Source organism: Haemorhous mexicanus, chromosome 11 (assembly GCF_027477595.1).
Source record: "Haemorhous mexicanus isolate bHaeMex1 chromosome 11, bHaeMex1.pri, whole genome shotgun sequence".
Lineage (NCBI taxonomy): Eukaryota > Metazoa > Chordata > Aves > Passeriformes > Fringillidae > Haemorhous > Haemorhous mexicanus.
The window spans coordinates 14,624,757-14,644,228 of record NC_082351.1 but is presented as its reverse complement, the minus strand read 5'-3'; the positions used below and the strand labels follow the sequence as shown (position 1 = coordinate 14,644,228).

General features: G+C 45.7%; 1 protein-coding gene across 8 annotated transcripts in view; it reads left to right on the top strand.

Annotated features, from left to right (window-relative positions):
* The window catches only part of GRIP2 (glutamate receptor interacting protein 2), a 136,656-nt gene that overhangs the window by 104,188 nt on the left and 12,996 nt on the right, over window positions 1-19,472 (top strand). For all 8 annotated transcript variants that reach the window (XM_059856576.1, XM_059856577.1, XM_059856574.1 and 5 more), the window contains 6 exons: window positions 8,158-8,224; window positions 9,034-9,179; window positions 9,470-9,614; window positions 13,854-13,993; window positions 16,282-16,458; window positions 19,214-19,367. In XM_059856576.1, the coding sequence (XP_059712559.1) occupies window positions 8,158-8,224; window positions 9,034-9,179; window positions 9,470-9,614; window positions 13,854-13,993; window positions 16,282-16,458; window positions 19,214-19,367 (829 nt within the window). The remainder of the gene's footprint in view (window positions 1-8,157; window positions 8,225-9,033; window positions 9,180-9,469; window positions 9,615-13,853; window positions 13,994-16,281; window positions 16,459-19,213; window positions 19,368-19,472) is intronic.

The window sequence follows — 19,472 nt, the reverse complement described above, 5'->3', positions numbered from 1 at the left end:
GAGGGGCTGGGACAAAGGATGTGTCTTAACTGATCACTTGATCTGTGGTGCAGAATTATGTTATGTTATATGTAATATTATTTTTATTTCCTTGATCACGCTTGTATTATGTTCTTTTTAAAAAGAATTGCCTGGGTCTGATGGGACCCTTGCAAAAAGAGGTGGAGGGAGGAGAACAAGTAAGAGGTGAACCCCACAGCTTGAAGGGTGGAGAGGGGAAACTGCCAAGAGGAGGAGAGGAGGAGCATGAAGAGGATGGTTGGTTTTAGAGACAGGGGAAGGCACTTTAAATTCCAGGGTTTGCCAGGAATTGTTTCATTTACAAGCTCAAGCCATGCAGAAGGAGAGCCATGTGCCAGGACTTGGTGTACACTGAGAGAAGAGAACATGAAACTTTTTCCTTCTTTTCTCTCTTCTCTGCTCACCCTTAATTAATTATCTCTGTTTCCCTTCTGAGCATAGTTTTTAATTTAAAGATCTTCTGGCCTCTTTGGAGAGGGTGCTCTAGGGGGATGATATAGGGAGATCCATCCCAAATTTCTGGCTAACCTGGGGTCTTGTTATGCCTTTTGTCAGTGAATTTTTCCTGTATGGCAAACACATGCAGGTCTCAGATCACTCATCCCTCTCTCACTTCTGGCCAAGGTGAGTTGAATCATCTGAGGTTTGCCATGCCCAGAGACTGCCATCATCTCTTATCTGAGGCAGAGCAGCTTGTGAGGCTGCACTAATGGGATCTCTTGTCTGAGCCCTCAGGAGCACGGACCCAGCTGTGTCTGGGGAATGGAGTCGCAAGGGACACTTGAAAACTAGGTTTCATTAAAAGAGAAGCTATGGTAATTACCTCTTGACATTTACAGCATCAGTTAGAGAGTTAATTGGAGGTTTTCTGGTCTAAGTGGGATGATTCTCAGGAGTGACTGGAACATTGACAGGATGATGCCTTTGCACCTAGTGATATTTCTTGTCCCTCTTCTCAGCTTCCCCTATTTGTGCCTCAAGGACAATCCTGAGAAACAACAGCACAGTATTTAACATTTGGCTTGGTAGCAGTTGATGTCTGAAGACATCAAAGTGCTTTCTGAAAGCAGCAGGCTGTCTATAATGGCATTTCACTGGTGGGGAGCAGTGCATGGTGCAGACTGTGCTGGGTTCCAACCCACTGCCCAGCCACTGCCTTGGCATTCCAGCCTCAGGGAGCAGCCCAGGATAATGGATCTGGTAGCAAAAGCTGGCTTGAGCAAGGCCCTATTAAATTTCAAAGTTTAGTTTATGTCTGGGGTTAAAGAGTAAAATGAACTTGGGAGCTGCTGGCAAGAACAGAAGTTTTTATTTGTGAAGTCTTATTTGAATGGGATCTGCTTCAGATGTGCATTTGCACTTCAAACATATTTTTATGTTGGAAAGGTTTTCATTTCAAATCTGTTAAAAGAAGGGATTTCACACACTTTTTTGAAATCACTGCTAATAGAAAGGAACTGACCCCTGGGTTTTAAATAGATGCCCATTATTCAACTACAAAGCAGCTTTTTAACACTATAATTGATTTGATCTTTTTGATTGCTGAACGTGTTTAAGTAATGCACATGCATAAACCTAAAATATATTGCAGTTGTTTCCTGAGTCAAAGCCCAAATTATACTTAAAAATGGAGAAAAAGACAGGCACCCAGAAAATGTGGTGGCAAGGATGAAATTCAAGCTTAATCCTAATTTTGTTTTCAAATATTAGTCTATATAAACCTATGTCCACATGATCCTTAGCAAGTTAGATCATAATTTTTTCACTTTGCCTCTGACCAGGCAGATAAATATACCAGTTTCAAACATTAAAACCAAAGCAAGCAGCCTTATGTTAAGTACTTCCTGCAGAGACATGATGTGCATGCAGGAGTGTGATGCAAGCAGCAAAAGAAAAGAGGTAAAAATAACCCTTCTCTGTTTTGCTCAGTTCCTTTCCTCTCAGTTCTGCTGACTTGAGTGTTTGTGTAGATCTAGAAGCAGCATTTACATCTTTCCTTCTGATGTGGAAAAGTATATAACTGCTGTTTTAAAGGGCTTGGTTTACTGGCCTCTTGCATTGGATTCCTGTTGCCTACTCTGTAAAACTGAAGAAGCTTGAGTAGATGACAAGGTGAAGGGGTCAGAAGAAGATCCACTGCACTGTCATGGCCACAGAATTGGGTTTATTCATGAACTTTATAGTCTAGCTACACTACAGGTGCAAGATGAGCTGCTTTCACTGAGTTTTACCTCTTGGCTTCAGCTGGCTTCTCTGTAGTTAATTCCTCTGCCTAGGAAGGTTTGCCTCTGCCTTCTTAAATGGGCAGAAGGTGTTACGACCTCATCAGAGGAGCACCACAGGAATAAATGTGATCGAGTCCTTTCTGTGCTGTGGCTTTCAGAGCTAATTGGGAGATGGACTAGGTAAAGGTGGGGGGAGAGCAGGATTCTTGATGGATGTGTTGGAAGAATTCATGTAATGGAACTGGCTGTAGGAGGAGCCATAAATCTGCTGGAAATGCTCATAAAAGGGCTGAAAACCCAGGAGATTTGTGTACGAGGAAGGCAGATGCTGCTGGTTCTGGGATGAACATGCAGAGAGGGGCTGTACTTGTTCTTGGTGGGGGGCAGATATTTGCTGAGGGCATTTAATCTTTCAGAGATCTCAAGGTTTTCCAGAAAGAGAAGGCTTGGGCTGGATGAGTCTCCAGCTGTGGTCTGAGAGCATGGATGTGTTTCTTCCCCCTGCTCAAACACAGTGTGGCAAAGGGACACAGCAAATCAAAATGCTTGGTGGAAATACATGCATTTAGCACTTGTTTTCTTTCAGTTCCTCAAAGGATGAGTACAAAATCCAAGGGGTGAGCCTCTCACTGACAGTGCTTTGAATTCCTGAGGGATCTCTGTGCCCTCAAGCCTCATTTCAGTCTCCTCAATATGCTAAATGACATACACTGAAGCTGCCACATGTGTGCTGCTCCAAGCACTTTGTCCTGTGGTGAAGGGACACAAAGCCAACTAAACTCTCATTTTCTCTGAGAAAATAGCAGTACCTCAGCCTCTGTCCCAGAGACAAGGGCGTTTGCTTTTAGAGCAGCTACTCTGGCTGAGGAGCAGAGCATGCTCCTTTCTGCTCCATGAGCCCTGTAGGTTACCTGTTTGCAGCAACTCTGGGGCTCAGAATGGTGAGGATGCAAATCCTGGTAAAGTGAGAGTTTTGACACAGGGATGTGAAGATTTGACCCTTGTTAGCCTGAACAACTTCTCTCCATTAGCAGAACTCATGCCTCAAATGCTCTGATCTTGCTGGCTGCATCCAGTTCTAATGATGCAGTTGCACCTTTGAAGGTTTTCTGTAAATCTCTTCTAAATTAACATCTCCAGCAGTGAGAAGCTAATAGTCACATATTCTCATATGTTCAGTACCTCACCTCTTAAAATAAGGTATAGATTTGTTATTCCCCTCTGCAAAATGATAGTTGATTACACAAAATCTTTTGTATTCAGAGTTTGGGATTTTTTCCTGTCTCACGCTCGCCAAGGGCTGGTTGGGACATTCACTGTAGGGTAGAGGTGTGTTGGTGTTGCTGTTTAAAGAGATACTGAAATTGCCATTAATTTTAGATATGCATTAATGCTTTATATAGCTTGTTTATCAAATTACCTTTATATATCTTAACAAATCAATTCCTGTGCCCTTGGTGTGAAGCACTGCAGATAAGGAGGAGGCAGTATATCTGCTTGCAGGTGATAAAACTGGAATTTGGGTAGATAGATAACTTTGATTAAGTCGCTTAAGCAGTGTAATCACTGTCCTAGTGAGAAGATGGATCTCTGAGCCAAGCAAATCCAGTTTTGCTGGCTCTGTATCAGCCTGGGCCCTGCCACCAGCCCAGGCGAGCGTGTCTGCAGGCAGGGCAGGCTCAGCAGCCACCTGTCCTGCCCCCTCTCTCACACTACAGCTGATTCACTCCAGTGCTTTTATCCTGGTGGGATATCCTGATCTGGTTTTGCTACCTGGAGATTGTGAAAGGAGAAGGATCTGTGATGAGGCAGATATCCTGCTGGAGGCACTGATAATTTATGCACCTGCTGCTAAACTTAATGAATGATAGAGGAAGAAGTTGGGTACTAAGGATTTGATTTTCACTGCTGCTCTTTGTAATCAATTCTGATTCACTTTTTCCCTCTTCTCATTCCGTAGCAATCCTGAGATTATTTGGTTTCTGATTTTGTTCTTTCCAATTTTAAAAATGCTTCTGATTTAAATGCATTCTTATGGCATTATTACAATTTCTTTAATTACACATTGGCATTGTTGCTTTGGCTTGGTCAATAATGGAGGGCATTTTTAACGGGTTGATGCCTGTGAAAAATGTGCTGGTGCTCCTTGGAGGGGAATAATTTACCAGTACAAGTCATTATGCATTCTATTAAAAACACAGACTGGACATGTGTTCCTGGCCTCGCCATCCATCACAGTGTAAACACTTAGTTAGCCACAATCCCAGCAGAGAGACTGAAGGCAATTTATAAAAAGTAAATAACAGTATTGATCAATTCACCTTTTTATCACTGCCCTGTCACTACTGCCAAGCAGTGTTTTCATTTTGGGTTTCTTCCCCACCACATGCTTCTACCTTTACCAGCTGTTGATTTATGGAGCCTTCTCTGGGCCACTGGAGCAGATTTAAACTATCTTTTGTACTGGTAAATCTCCCAAAAATACAAATGGATCTGAAAAAGAGTCTGTTTCCACCTGCAGTGGCTTGCCCTGGCAGATGGAGGCCACAGCCAGGATGTCTGCTGAGAGTGAGCATGGGTTTCTGCACGCCAGCTCCTGCCTCCATCTCTTCGCTTGGCTTCCTTTGCTGCCATCTCCATTTCACACACAGAGAGCAAAACCCAGAGGCAAGGCTGGGTGTCCAAACTGTGTCTTCCTGCAGCAGAGTTCCCAAGACAATGTCCTTTGAAGAGATATTCCCACATTAACAGCAGAAATGAATGGATAAGGAGGCTTTATTCATCTCTGCAAATGTCTTAATGCCAAAGACCACAGCCCTAATAATGATATACTTTAGGTTGGTGCTGTTTTAATTGCAGGCAAACTGGAAATTGACTATTCAAAATCTCACCAGGGATTCATGTATCTAAAGGCTCTGACCTCTGCTGAGCCACCCCTTCAGTAAAATTGCAGCTCTCTCACTGTCAGACATGCAGCTGTTGCACAGTAAAACATTGTCACCCTGTGTGAATGGCTCAGCATGGTTAAAAATGTGGGGCTCAGGGGTGCTCAGGGCAACCTGATCCCAGCAGACAGGCAGGAAGCCCATCTGGATACTCTACTGGGGTGCCAGGAAGGGCCTTGGGATGCCAAAGGTTAATTAATGGAGTCAGTAACCACAGGTTTTTAGAATGAACAACAAGCCTCTGTTCTGTGCTGTTAGATTTCATTATCTTAACCTTGTATCTTACACCTCTTGAGAGAACATGGTTATTCATTATGTCTCTCTAACTTACCCTTCAGATTTGATGGTTTTATAAAGCCTTTGCATTTTACATTAAGAAATTATGGAATGTGATGGTCCCCCATCCCTGGAAGTGTTCAAGGACAGGTTGGGTGGGGCTTTAAGCAACCTGGTCTAGTGGAAGGTGTCCCTGTTCCATGAGTGGAACTAGATGATTTAAGGTCTCTTCCAATCCAAGTGTTTCTATAATGACTCTGTGATGAATATTTAGAATGTTTTACCTTTACAAGTGCTGCCATTTATTAAAGTTTGAGTTCTCTGTTGGTAGGGACAGTTGTATGCAGTTGTATGTGGCTCTTCCATTTAACTCAGGTCTCAAGAGAATCTGTTCTGAGAGCAAAACTTCTAAAAAATGCCTGCAAACAAAACCCAGAATGATTTTTCCTTAAAACTTGCTTTGTTCTCTAATGGATAAAGCACTTGGTTTGTTACCCTTGCTTCTGTGCTGTGTTCAGTGCTGACACCAACTGTGGAGCTTCAGAAGGACAAAGTCTCATTCTCTGCTCAGGGACTGACTGTGTGCAGGATCCCCACACGTGTCACAGGACTTGCAGGGCAGATGCTGAGATAAACATAAATTCTGCAGAGCTTGAGGCATGTTGTTGTCTGTGCTTTCTTGCTTGCTGTTTTTTTTCTCCCCTCCCTCTTTGCTCTCTTGGTGTTCATGGTCTCTGGACATGTTGTTCAGCTGTGGCTTGGTCAGGCTAGAGATGGCCATCCCAGCCCACCACCAGGACAGGTTAGGATCCACCCTAACCCCTTTCTGTCACACTGCCTCTGCTGTGAAACTAGTAAACAAACCCTGCAGTGAAAAGTATTTTTGCTAACCTGGATTGTTTTGACAGAACCAGGCTAGGGAGTGATTAAACATGCAGCAATGCCACCTGACCCAGGGCTTAGGGTGTGCTCACAGGGTCTGCCCTCACTGCTGCTTGGACACCACTCTGTACACCTCTGTCAGCAGCAAATACGTGTCCTATACTGAAAAGGAGAGCAACAGCAATAATTATCAGAGTGATACCCTCAATCCCTGTGCTGTTAGTCCATGGTGTGTGGCCTTCTCAGTCAGCATGGGGATGGATTTCTGCATTGTTTTTGCCTGAACCCCACCCTTATTCCCACTGCTCAGCTTTGCCCAGTGTCTCTTGTCCTGACTGCAGTCTTGTCCATGCTGTGGACAGGCTGAATATAGGCACAAGCCCTCTGGGAATCTCCACAACATATCTTCCTCCCTTAGATCTGCAGACAGAAGCACAACATGAGTGTCCAGTCCAAAACTGTCTGGTACCAGGCTCCAGTAAAACATGGGGAAAAGAATTCCTCCAGGCTCTGTACCATTCAGCAGTCACATTGCTGTGACTATTATAAAATCAGTCACAGTCTGCTTTTTGCTGTCTGACCTCACTGTGGTTCTCAGCTCTGCCATGACTGAGATTGGCTGTCTTTTTTCTCTCTTTAGTACAGAAGGTTTGGTTATTTCTGGGAGAGGATATCCTTAAAGGTGTTGGGTTAGACATGTGTTTTTAAATCTCATAAATGAATATAAACAACAGAAAAATCTAGAGCAGAGAGGCAAGTAAACACTTACTATGTCTGACTTTCTGGGTGCTCTTTAACATCCACTGCTGTTCAGGCAGGTGGATCTCTGTGTGTTTGGTGCCACGTGCCTCACAGATATTTTAATCTCTGCCCTGCACCTGATATGTTCAAAGGCTGTGAGTTTCTTTCTTCCCACACAGTTTTTGTGAGAAGCTGAGAGGCTCTGTCAACTTTAAATGAGGCAATGCAATTCCCATAGCAAGGCAGGAGGGAAGGATGCAGGGTGGAATGGATGCTCTTTCTTGGTGTATGTTTGGTGTGTGCATGACAAAGAGGTCAGGAGGAGTTTGAGTCATAAATCTCTCTTGGGTATCTCAGGGGAGCAGCAGGTCTTGCAGGCAAGTCTGAAAATGTAAATGCTCTCAGAGATCCGTATTCACATCTTGTGGGCTGAAAAAGTTGTCAGGGTCAGCCAGGAGATGAGAGATGGAAACCACCCACCCCTTCCAGCTCCAGCACAAACCACCCCTGATTCATCTGGCTGTAGGATTAAGTGCCCTAGAGAGCTGAACCAGCTGAAAAACAGCTTTTTCACTGGGTTATTTTCCACATGGAAAATTTCACAGCCCACTTTACTTGAAGAACACAGAAATGCTTGTATGGAGCACGGGGCAGAGCTGGGATTTCTCCAGGCAGCAGTGCAATTCGGACTGCAGCCATGGCCTTTGACTCCTTTCTCTTGTGTGTGAGGGTTGGTCAGGGGTGTTCAGCAGTTCTGGGATTGGCAGTGCCACCTCTTCCTGTTGGACACCCCTTGCTGCTGGACACCACACGTCCTCTCCTTCAGGAGTCCAGAGGAAATTACCTAGGCAAAGGGCAACCAATAAACTTGGCAGGGATTTATGTTTGGGTTTTTGTTTTCTCTTTCTTTCTGGAGAGGCTTCCAGAGTTCAACTATGAAGCATCATTTTGTGATGGGAATATAAATCCCCTTTTCTTATGGCTGCTTCTCCCCATTAACTATCCACCATCCCTGTCCCAGACAGCAAAGTCACCACCAGGCTTTGTCCTATGTGTCTCTTTTGCAGCTGCAAGCAGAAAGCTTGGGGATCCTTTGATCATCTCTGACATCAAGAAGGGGAGTGTAGCACACAGGTGAGTGCAGGATTTTCCATCTGTCAAACCCACTGCAAAATGGATTTCCGTGAGTGTCTACCAGAGAAGGTGAACATAGCCCAAGCAGTAGCACTTGGGTCTGGATATTTCCAGAATCCAAGGAGATCTCAGCACTAGAGGTTTTTCTTGGACCACAGTAGGGTTTGCAATAAATCTTGTCTGTATTGAAGTGAATAGAGTTGAGCTAATGGAGAAGATGACCAGGGCACTGGTTTAGATGTCTGCTGAGTCTCTAGGAGATGGATGGTTAGCATTTAAGAACATGTGGTAAAGGCTTCATATATCCCAGGAGGTGCTATGGCTCATCAGGTAGTTTGCCATGTCTCAGTTCCTGCTTTGGTGAACAGAGTGAGTGAATTGTGGGCACTGGTGGAGAACTGTGCAAATAACTCAGGATTTATTGACTTCCCCTCTGATACAAACACCTCATAGCAAGGCATTCAGAGGAATTTAGTGTGTCTGTATTGCTTGTTCTTAAGAGTGCTCACACAGGATTTTCCATAAGGGGTAGAATATCTGTCAGTTAAACATCAGGCATTTTTAGGGTTATAGGTTACCCAGGATATTTATCCAACCTTCCTGGCTGATTCTGTCTGGATACATGCTCTACACAAATTTCCTCTCTTTAAAATTACAGGTGTCCCAGGCTCAGCTCATGGTCGTTTTCCAGAAAAGATCAAGGACAGTAAAAAGTTAATATTGTAATTTCCACTGCAGAACTGAATGTGTTTTGGGATCGGAAAGGCAAATACAAATGTACTCTTAGTTTTCTTTTCCTCTCCATGTAGAACTGGCACCTTGGAGCCGGGAGACAAGCTGCTAGCCATTGATAACATCCGACTCGACAATTGCTCAATGGAGGATGCTGTGCAGATTTTAAGGCAGTGTGAAGACCTGGTCAAATTGAAGATTAGGAAGGATGAAGATAACTCTGGTACAAAAATCCTGATGCAAACTGGTGCCTGTCCACTGTAATGACATTTCCCAATAGGTAGTGCAAAGTAACAAAGATAAGGGCTGCTGCTATCCAGTCACCACTTTCCAATTGATTATAGTCTATTTTTGTTATTCTGCCCTTAAGTGATGTCTGGAAGGTAAAAATCCTATTTGGTATGAGTGTCACTGAAGACTTCTGGCTTTTGCTTCTAGAGGCTACAAGTCTTTCCTATGACTACTTTTATTTGGGAAATGACAAGAATTCAGCATTCCTGTTTTCTCTTTCAGACGAGCAGGAGACAACTGGTGCTATTATCTACACGGTGGAGCTGAAGCGATACGGGGGCCCTTTGGGAATAACCATCTCTGGGACAGAGGAGCCTTTTGATCCTATTGTCATTTCAGGCTTGACTAAACGAGGCCTGGCAGAGAGGTGAGGTGGGGACAGAGCAATTGAATTGATTTGAGAAGGGGTCTTGAGCCATGCCAAGTTTCCTCTGCTGTCATGAACTCTTCTTTGGTGTCTTAGTCTGCTAAGGAGGAAGGGTGCTCTGAAGGTACCAAGTGACATGAAGCAGTGGTGGGGGCTGTGCTGCTGGGGCAATGAGAGAGACACTTCAAGAAAAGTCAGACTCAGTGAGTCAGGTGAATTCTGCAGCCAGGAATACATATTTATTTGCCCCTCTTCCACAGGGGTGCTTCCTGGTCTGGAATTTGCCATGCACACCTTTTGTCAGGAGAGTGCCCAGCCTGCTTACAAAACCACCATAGACTCTGTCCAGGTCTCCTCTGTTGTTAACTGGCTTATGACCATTGCAGTGGTGTGTCCTGCTGAAACCAGGGACCTCAGGTGTATTCTGACCTGTCCTGGCTTGTTGCTCACTGTGTTACATGTGAGGTATCTCAGTGCAGGTTGATGTGCCCAAGCATCAGGCATTTATAGTGAATAAATGTAGGAACAGATTTACCTTCAGTCACCAGGGAAGTTACTGTGTACCTGGGTCTGAATATATGTGGATGTGTGGGATTTAAAAGATCAGGACATTCCTGAGAGTATAAGTGGAGCTGAGTCATGCACTCTATCTTAATTAATCTTTCTATACGGGAGCTGTGACTTGTAAATAGATCATTTCAGCAGCCCTGACTCATGCTTCTCTGAGGGTCTCTTACTTTGTGCTGCTGACAGGCAGAACAGCAACAAAAAACCCCCTGAACAAACTGGTGAAAAGTGCAAGACCTTGGGGATGTTTGACAGCAGATCTGGCCTTTTGTTTTTTTGTGTTTCAAGACCACGCTCCCTCTTAGCTGGACTGTGAAACAGCTCCATGTCTTTACTGCATTGGGTCCCCAGAGCTCTCAGCACACTGCTGTGCATTTCCATTGCTTCCCTTTGGTGCAGAATGCAGAAGGTCTGTGTCTCCTGGGAATGAAGGGGATGGACTTAGTCATTAGGGATTCTTCTTGCTGGGGATTTTATATCACTGCCTGCCACAGTAGGGTTTGATCTTCTTCCCTATAAAATGGTAGTCACAGAGTATCCAAGGCTTTCCTATGTAGCACTTCTGTATTGTACCTGCAACCCAGCATGGGAGAGGTTAAGAACAGCCAGCTCAAATGCTGTCAGGTGTCAGGAGACAGAATTGTACCTTTGTTGATCTCAGTTCCCTTTGCAATTCCACGGCTGTTCCTCTTTTGAACTCGGACGCACGTCGGTGACTGCTGTGCCCAGAAATGCAGCGCAGGCGAGTGCTGCAGTACCACTGAATTCTGATCAGGAGAGAGCAGCCAGTGAGGAATGAAAAGCCTTGTGAGGAGAGTGATGGAGCTGTTCAGCATGCTCACTGTGGCTGAGTAGCAGATAACAGCATGGGGACAGGGCAGCACAGGGATGTCTCTGGGTAACCTTGGCTCCCTGTGGGGAGGGTGAGGAGCACTGGGATGAAGGCTGCTTGCAGGAAAGGTGCATTTTTTTCTCCTGTGAGTGAGAGAAGGGGATGACTTGACCTTGTCAAGGGAAGAGGGGTGCTCCTAGTGCTATCCTAAATTGTCCCTTTCCTGACATCTCTACCTTTATCTGTGCCACAGATGTCCTTAGCCAGGCTCTGATTGAAGGATGGGGACTTAAATCCCAATCCATGCTCGTGCTGGAGCACAGGACATGGTTCAACAGCACTGACACTGGGGCCTGATCCCAGTGTCTGATAACAGGAATCCACAGGCCATTCTTGTAGAGGCACAAGTGAAAGTCTGCACTGCATTTTGGGCTGCTGGCAGTGGGGTAGGCAGGGTGTCCTCTGGGATCTATCACATATCTGTTTGTGGGTGACCGGCTGCCTAAGTCAAAAAGGCTTCAGACTCAGATGATTTAGGTTTTATCTTGACCTTGAACTTTTTTTTCCCCTCATGTTTGATCTTACAGAAACCTACAAAAGCAGCTCAGGCTGTTAGAGTGGTGTGGAGCTGTGGCTCTCTCCCATGTTACTGTCTGTGTCCCCTCCTTGAGTGCCTGCATATAGCTTAAGCCTGTGCCACAAGACTTGTGTTTTCCTTCTTCTTGACCAAGGGAGTGTGCTGAACACTGGATTCTGGTTGAGGTGTAATGGTTCTCTAAGAGCAATTTTTGGCTATTGTTGACATTTTAAAGTGCCAAACCAGCCTCCTTTAGTGCCAGCTATTCAAGTAGATGGGGTGGCTGTAGGAGAGTTTGGTCTAGGAGTATTGAGCACCAAGCCATGTTGGCAGGTAGGAAAAATGATGGTGACCCTACCCATGTGCCACGTTAATCCCTACAACATGGATACAGCCACATCTTCCCCATACTTGCTGAGAAGTTCTAGCAGCCCCTTTTACACCTTTCTGCTTACCTCTTATTTAATTTTGTTCTTGCATGTCCCCTCTGAGCAAGAAGGGACATGCAGCCCATGGCTCTTTGGGTGTTTGAGGTCAATTAAAGACTGCTGGTAGTAATTGAGAAGCACTAGCTGGAAACTGCTTTCTCTGTCAGTTCTGCTCAGCTTCTGTCTGCCTGGCCTCCCAGGGGGGCCTGAGATGACTGGACTTTGGTTTGCTTTCTCCCCTTTGAAGAAAAATACCTGGCTGAACATGACCTTTCTCTTTAATTGTTTCTGTATTTTTCCCTGCTGAGAGACTTTCACAGCTACTGCAGAGCCATCATGTTGTTCAGGGCTGGTGGCTGGGCTGGTGTCTTGGATGGATGGGTCCCCATGCTGGGTTCAGGGATACAGCAGGAAACCCTTGAATGCTGAAGCACTGCAGTGAGAAAAGGATCTTCTGTAAACTGCCAGCAGTTTAGCTTGATTTTTTTGACTACAGTAGATGAAACTTTAAGACAAATCCTCTGGTCCCAGTTTCATCTGTAATTTGTTTGAACACAGAAATGTTTGTTTCCCTGACAGCTTTTCCAGGCTGATTTGGTGGGACAAGACGGACATCTAGTGGCTGGTGGGACCATCATGGCACTGCTGAGTACCTCAGCAGCAGCAGAAGCCTGAGCAGTCCTGCCTGCTGCTTGGCTGCATTTCCTGCTTTGATGTACTTATAGTGGAAGTTTCACAGCAGTGTGTCTACAGAATTTTGATGTTTTGGGAAAAGCCAAGTAGCTGTTTTGCCTGCCTTGAGATATGAAATTCCAGTTCTGCAGGAACTGTCTGCAGTCCAGTTTGGAGATGCAGCCTAAGGGAGACAAGTTGCCAAAAAGCCAGGAAGGACAAAAAGATATTGCAGTCCAGATTTGCATCTCCTCCTGACTCCATCACTGAGGTTCCTGATAGCAGAACCTCCTGCAGTACTGGAGGAGGAGGTGGTTGCTGCTCTTGTGTGCTGGCATTTGGGAGCTGGAGAGTGAGTTTGGGAAGCTCAGTCCAGCCAGTGGCAAGTGTGAGCTCCAGTCTTGGCCGTGGCCACATTCTGCCCTGCCTGCTCCTCCCAGAGCTTCACTGGGAAGAGGTAAAGTGGGCCTTTGTCTGTGAGCAGACAGAGGGGAAGGATGGAGAAGGGGGGGAATTGCCATGACTTGTTAGTTTCCTCACCTGTTGCTGAAGCCTGAGGATTTGTCTAGGTGAGAGCAATAGCCAGTGCTGGAACATGGCTTAGCAATAAAACACAACCTCTTCCTGAGCTGCTAGAGAAAGTCACAGGGGTGTAGCTGAGAAGAGTGAACTTTAAGCATATCATGAGCTGCAGCTGGTTCAGCTCATGCTTGCACACCCATGGGCAATTTTGTTGAGCTGTTTTGGTTTGGGTTTTTTCCAATAGGTTTCTAGGTTTGTCTCATAATTTCTTTCCATCAGGGTGATCATGTCCTTCAGTTCCATGTTTGATGACTGTGTTGAACTCCACAAACTAAAAATGCTTGTGCTTTTAACCCAGTTGCATTGAAGTGTTTTGTCTCTAAGCTGGTCTGCATTTCCAGTTCCTGAGGGGCTTGGGATTTGAGGAGGTCGTGTGTTCCCATGTGTATTTGTGTGTCTGTGCCCATGGAAGCTGGGGAAGAACCAGATTCCTGGTGCGTGGTGAAGAGGAAGTCACAGCTATAGAGCGTACCAAGATATTTTAAAGTGCTGATAGTTAATTTCTTCCAGCAAGAGCTGAGTGTCCTGAACTCCAGAGCTATTGCTTCTCTGGAGTTCCTGACAGCACCTTGTCCCTCCAGAACCGGAGCCATCCACGTCGGGGACCGGATCTTAGCGATCAACAACGTGAGCCTGAAGGGCAAACCGCTGAGCGAGGCCATTCACCTGCTGCAGATGGCAGGAGAGACTGTCACCCTCAGGATCAAGAAGCAGACAGAGAGTGAGTTGAGGAGCTGGGGTGGGGAGGGAGAAGGCTCAGCCCAGCAGGGACCCTGGGCCATGGAGCAGGCACTGCTGGGGGGTGTCTGTCTTGTTGTGGAGGGTGAGAGGAGGCAGTGGGGTCATGGGCATGGCTGGGCACAGTGGGAAAACAGGAAATTCAGATTCGCAGATGAAAGAAAGGCAACCCAGAGCCTCTCTGTGGTGATGGGAAGAGATTAAACTGCTGGTTTATTGGCAATAGTAATTTTTAGTTCAGATTGACACCTTGTACTGTTGTTGCCATTCCCTGTCTGTGTTGGTATTTCCCACAGAAGTGAAGCAGAAGTTATTTTCAGAAGTACAAGAATGTGGGATTTTTAAAAAAATATAACCCTGCTAAATGAGCAAGGAGACTGAGTTGGCAGAATCCATGAATTCCTCCCTCCACCCCTCCCCCCCCCACCAGTCTTTAATTCAACTTTTTGAAAACAATTGGCAATAAATGTGTTACACCTCTTTTCCTGGCTTGGGGTTCTAAGATCATCTTTCAAAGCCTCTAACTTCATTTTAGGGATCCCCTTCTGGTTTCCCTGCCAAGCTCCCTGTGGCTTTGAAGGTGTTGTTGACAGAGTATAAAAAAATAATCAGAAGCATACTTAGTACTGGCGGGTCACTATTTTTGGGGACAGAAGGGTGATTAGCAAAAAAAGAGGGATCATGCAAACTTTTCTCCCTGATTGCATGACCACAGGCAAACAGAGGCTTTTTGATTAAATTCAGAAAGTACCAGGTGCCTGGCTTCATTCCAGTCCCTCCCATCCCCAGGATTTTCCTTTTTTTTGGTGTCATGCTTCTGCAGTCTGTAGATTTGGCTGGACTTACCCAGCCAATGGCCCACAGTGCTGTGGGAATTAGAAAAAATCAAGAGATAAACCTTTCTAAGCAAAATCAGCCCTTGGGATGCCTGTCCTGCATCTGAAAAATTGGCATCACTCTTAAGCGTAGAACCTCTATAGAACTCAAAACAGTTTGCAGATATGTGGCAATGCACCTGGTTTACAAATGGATGAAGACTGGGCAGGGAGTAGAGATGTGGCAAATAGAGATAGAGTTGGGGAGTTGATTCCTCCTCAAGAAGCTCCAGTCTCTTCCCCTGTAGCCAAATATCTTGGTCTTTGGTCTGAAATGCTCTTTTCTCCCCCTGCTGACACTTAGCATTGTCACAGGCACTTGGTGAAATAATTGACATGCAAGTGCCTGTTGGAAACTCGTTAATCATTCTGAGAATGAAGCAGGTGTAATTGAAATTTCAAGGTAATCTTCAGTTAATCATGATGAGCAATCTTCTGAAGGCTTGGAAAATAGGGACTTTCAGGACACCAGGCTTTGTTTGGTAAAATAATCTGTCCTCATTGACAAATGCAGACTTTCAGAGGGCTTTTTATCCCTCAGGTCAGAGATCCAGGGTGTGGATGGCTAACAAGATAGCTAATCAACAAGGACTTAAAAATATTCAGTACAAAGAAGTGCTTGTGCTGAGAAACCATTCTTTGCATAGCTTTTGCCTGAAAGGAAATTTGATATAATGATAATAAGGGTCTGTTAGCACTAAAATAATGAAAGGAAGGTCTGAACTTCATCATTCGCATTCAGCTCCCATTTTCCAATCACTGATCAGGGGAAATTCTGCCTCAAAATACCACACCCAGGAATTCCACTGTTATCACAGGCCTGGAAGACTCTGGAGAGGTGGTGATTAGCTTTGAGTTCTTCTGAGGTTGTACAGGTGTGAAGGAGGGCTGTAACTTCAGCAGTGGTGGTTGTCATTGGAGTCTAATTGAAACATCTGTTTGTAGCCAAGTTTGCAGCCAGCACCTGCCCTGGTGCTGCTCTCAGTATAAAGGAGGCCCCCTGAGCCCAGAGAGGCTACAGGGTATTGCTTGCAGGAGCCAACACTTCTCTGGGCAAGGCTGTTTGGAGGAAGCTTCCAAATGCACAGGAAGATGTGTTTGTGAATTGAGATTAGGCCCCAACTCTCTCATATGTGGTAATCCTCAAATCCCCATGGCTGCTCCTTGTATTCCATGTGCTAAAACTCAGAAAGGCATTTTTTCTTGATTCAGCTTGAGATAAGAGTAATGCATTAAATCCTTTCAGCTTCATTGCACATGCCTTTCTCAGCTACTTTTGAAGAGCTAAAGAGGTATTTTAAAGACTTACAGTACCTGGACTTGCTCCCATGTCAGCATAAGCTTTTCCCTGAGGCTTGCTCTTCATGCCCGCTAAAGCAGGATGTTCTGGTTGCAGAATCCTACCCCAAGAAGTCGGGGAGCATAAACGAAGTGAGTGACCCAGAAGATGAGCTGACAGACTCCCAGAAAACTAGCAAGCTGTCTGAGATATACTCCACCACAATTCCAAGTGTGGACAATACTGTGGAGTCCTGGGACGGCTCTGCCATTGATGCTGGGTATGGAAGCCAAGGTAAGCCAGGGTTGTGTTTTCTTAGGGGTCTCTGCTCTGTCTGGGTCTTGTCTCTGAACATGAGCCAAAGCCTGTTGCCTGACCACATTTGTATGGCCTATTGCTTCCAGAAAGGAACAAAATGTATTTCAGAATGCCCTCAAGTGGTGCTTTGAGTTGGTGTATCTGTTTAGGCTTTTATTGGCACATATTTTCTGGCTTATATGACATCATACTGTTCTCATCATTTTCAAAACAATTACAGCACTTTATAATTCTCATAATCAGAGACAGTATTCACTGGCCATATGTTTTACAGAGTATTTGGTCCATAGCTTACTTTTATTTCTCCAGAGAGGCCTTGTAGGACATAATAATCCTCTTCAGGATGTTTTAAAATCCACTAGAATGTCTTGTGACTAGAAGCACTTGCTTAACAAAATAATTAAAGTAATACTACAAGAAAGTATCTCTCTCTGGTGAGTGATCAGATGAACACATGTCTTCAAGGTCAGGTTTATTCAGCTGTAGCTTCTAGCAGATGTGGAACTGGAATGGAGGATGCTCTAGTCATGGGAACATATTTTTACTTGGAGAAAAGCCCTGGAAAATAGTTATACCAGTTCAGATATAGTGATGTAAGCTAGCATTAGCCTGTGTTGAAACAAACCAAAATCCTGAATCAATTCACAACAGGAAACTGGTGGAAAGGCTCCTGTCCAGAGCAGAATGTCCCTCCCAGGGAGGGATGCTGCAGTGTCCTGCTGCAAAGTGTGAGTGTGCTGGGCTTACTGCGCTCTGGCCAAGTTCAAAGGACAGCACTGCCCAGGTGTCTCTTTCCCCATCCCTGTATCTTCCTTCAGCCTCTCTTCATCTGAAGTCTTAATTTGGGAGCCCAGTTGGGACTGGAGGCTTCATTAAGGAGGAATCCCCTGGCCTTCATAATGCTGCAATCCTTCTCCATCTAATTGAATGTTAACACAAGTTGGACACTGGGAAGTGATTGCTTTGCCGGTAAATTGAGAACAAGTAATTGAGCACAGTGCCCCAGGGAGCCAGGCTGGTGCCAAGCTGCCCAATATCCACACACTGCAACTTTGATTCAGGGGCTCTCTTGTCTTCTCTGGGAATTGAGTTTGGCTGCATGGTGGTGCAGTGGTGCTGGTTGGGAAGAGGGGTGCTGGAAGGTGGGGAGAAGGGCATGGATGGCTGCCCATGGGATGGCACAGAGGCAGGGTGCAGGGAAACCTGTGAATCAGAGAGCCTGGAGATTGGGTGTTACACCCCAAATGGAGAACTTTAGATCAGCCTTGTAGGCTTTTAGGTTTATCCACAGCAGTAGGAGATTGCTCAAGGAAGGATTTTGGCAGGGAAGTTGCTCTGGGCCTGGTGGGAACATGCCACCAGGTGGCTCTGAATCCCAGGGGTCCCACCCTTCTCTCTGGAAGGAGGAGGTGGATCTATAATGATTCCAGGTGACTGCTCTGGACACATGCCCCTGTGCCCAGCCCAGACCTGCTGCCCACCCTCTGCAGAGACCTGCATCCAGGGCCCTTGTCCTGCTCTGGCAGGCAGTGAGTGCTTCCCACTGCTGTAAGATGTTGGCAAGCAATTTTCCTGGGGCTTTCTGCAGAGAAGTCTAACCTTTAAAAACATACAGAGGAAACAATCAGTTAAATGAAATAACAGGCCTTGGCATTTCCAGAGAAAGTGTTGGCATTGTCTTTGGGTATTTCCAGTGCTCGTAGCTGTTTAGGACATCAAGTCTCCCTTAATTACTTGTTTCTCCATTACTTCTTCCTGTTTGCTTGGCACAGTGTGTGATGGGAGCATATGGTGCTTCTTGGAAAGGCTCTGAGAATTTCTCTGAAACGTTAAATGGGCAGTAGGAGGTGGGCAGGGGACTCAGGAGATTTATTTCTACTGCAGATGGCACTGACACTGATGAGGAATGGTCTGTTTTGGAAGTTTTCTGTTTAGGCATCTTCTCCTGAGACTTGAGGATCTTGTGACTTGGTAGTGATGGATTTTCATTTCTGGAGTAAGACACTGCAGTATGGAAAAGTCCATGGGGGCAGATGTAGTGAAACTTGTCTGATTTCATACTAACAGCCTGTATTGATCTTCTGTCAAATGTGATATAGATGAGCCTCCTCTGCTCTCAAGCCAGCAGAGTTTTTCATCCTATTCCTTGCTTTTTAACCACATGTCCCTGAAGCAGTTTCCTGTATCTGCACCAGCTGATCCCAAAGACTTGGGAATTCTGAGAGAACTGACTGGCAGCTCTTAGGATAAAAGCTGATTTTTCCTTACTACCACCACTGTGGGAAGCTTGTCAGGATCTTTCCTTTACCCTTTGAAGAACTTGTTGTATTTAGAAGTGACTGATTCAACTACATATATTCTGCTGGGTTCAGTGTGGAAACAGGAGCTATTAACCACAGCTGGCACTGACTGGAGGCAGGATCTGCATCTGTGTGAATGTGTACTCCCAGGTCTGTGGATCCCAGACCCACACCATAAAACTACTGAGAAGCAGGGGAGAAAAGGAGAAATGGGACAGCCCATGCCAACATCCTGAGAAGCTGCTTTGGTTAAAGCCAGAAGAGACTGGAAGACGTGCTTTTGGATGACTGAGATGGAAAGTGTACAGTCCATGTGATCTCACTTTTGGGACCTAGGGAAGGAGGCTCTCCTGGCTCTGCACGTTCTACTCCCTTTGGGGTTTCTGACCAGGGGTTGCCCTCTCTCTTCCTCCACTCCTTGCCTTCTCTAGGTACGTACATACCCCAGGCTGCTGGCATAGCCCTCCATCCACATGAGTGGAGACACAGCAGGCAGAAGAGCAGCACCCCTCCAGCAGACCCCAGGAAAAACTACCCCTACATGGATGGAAGCTTCAGTGAAGATGACTGGGACAAGCCCGGCAGGTACGGAGAGGTGGGAGGAGGCAGGGAGATGTTTGGGAGTATGGGTGTCAAGGCACAGGGACAAGGGGGACATGGGAATGTGGTGGAGTGGCCGGTAATGTCCCA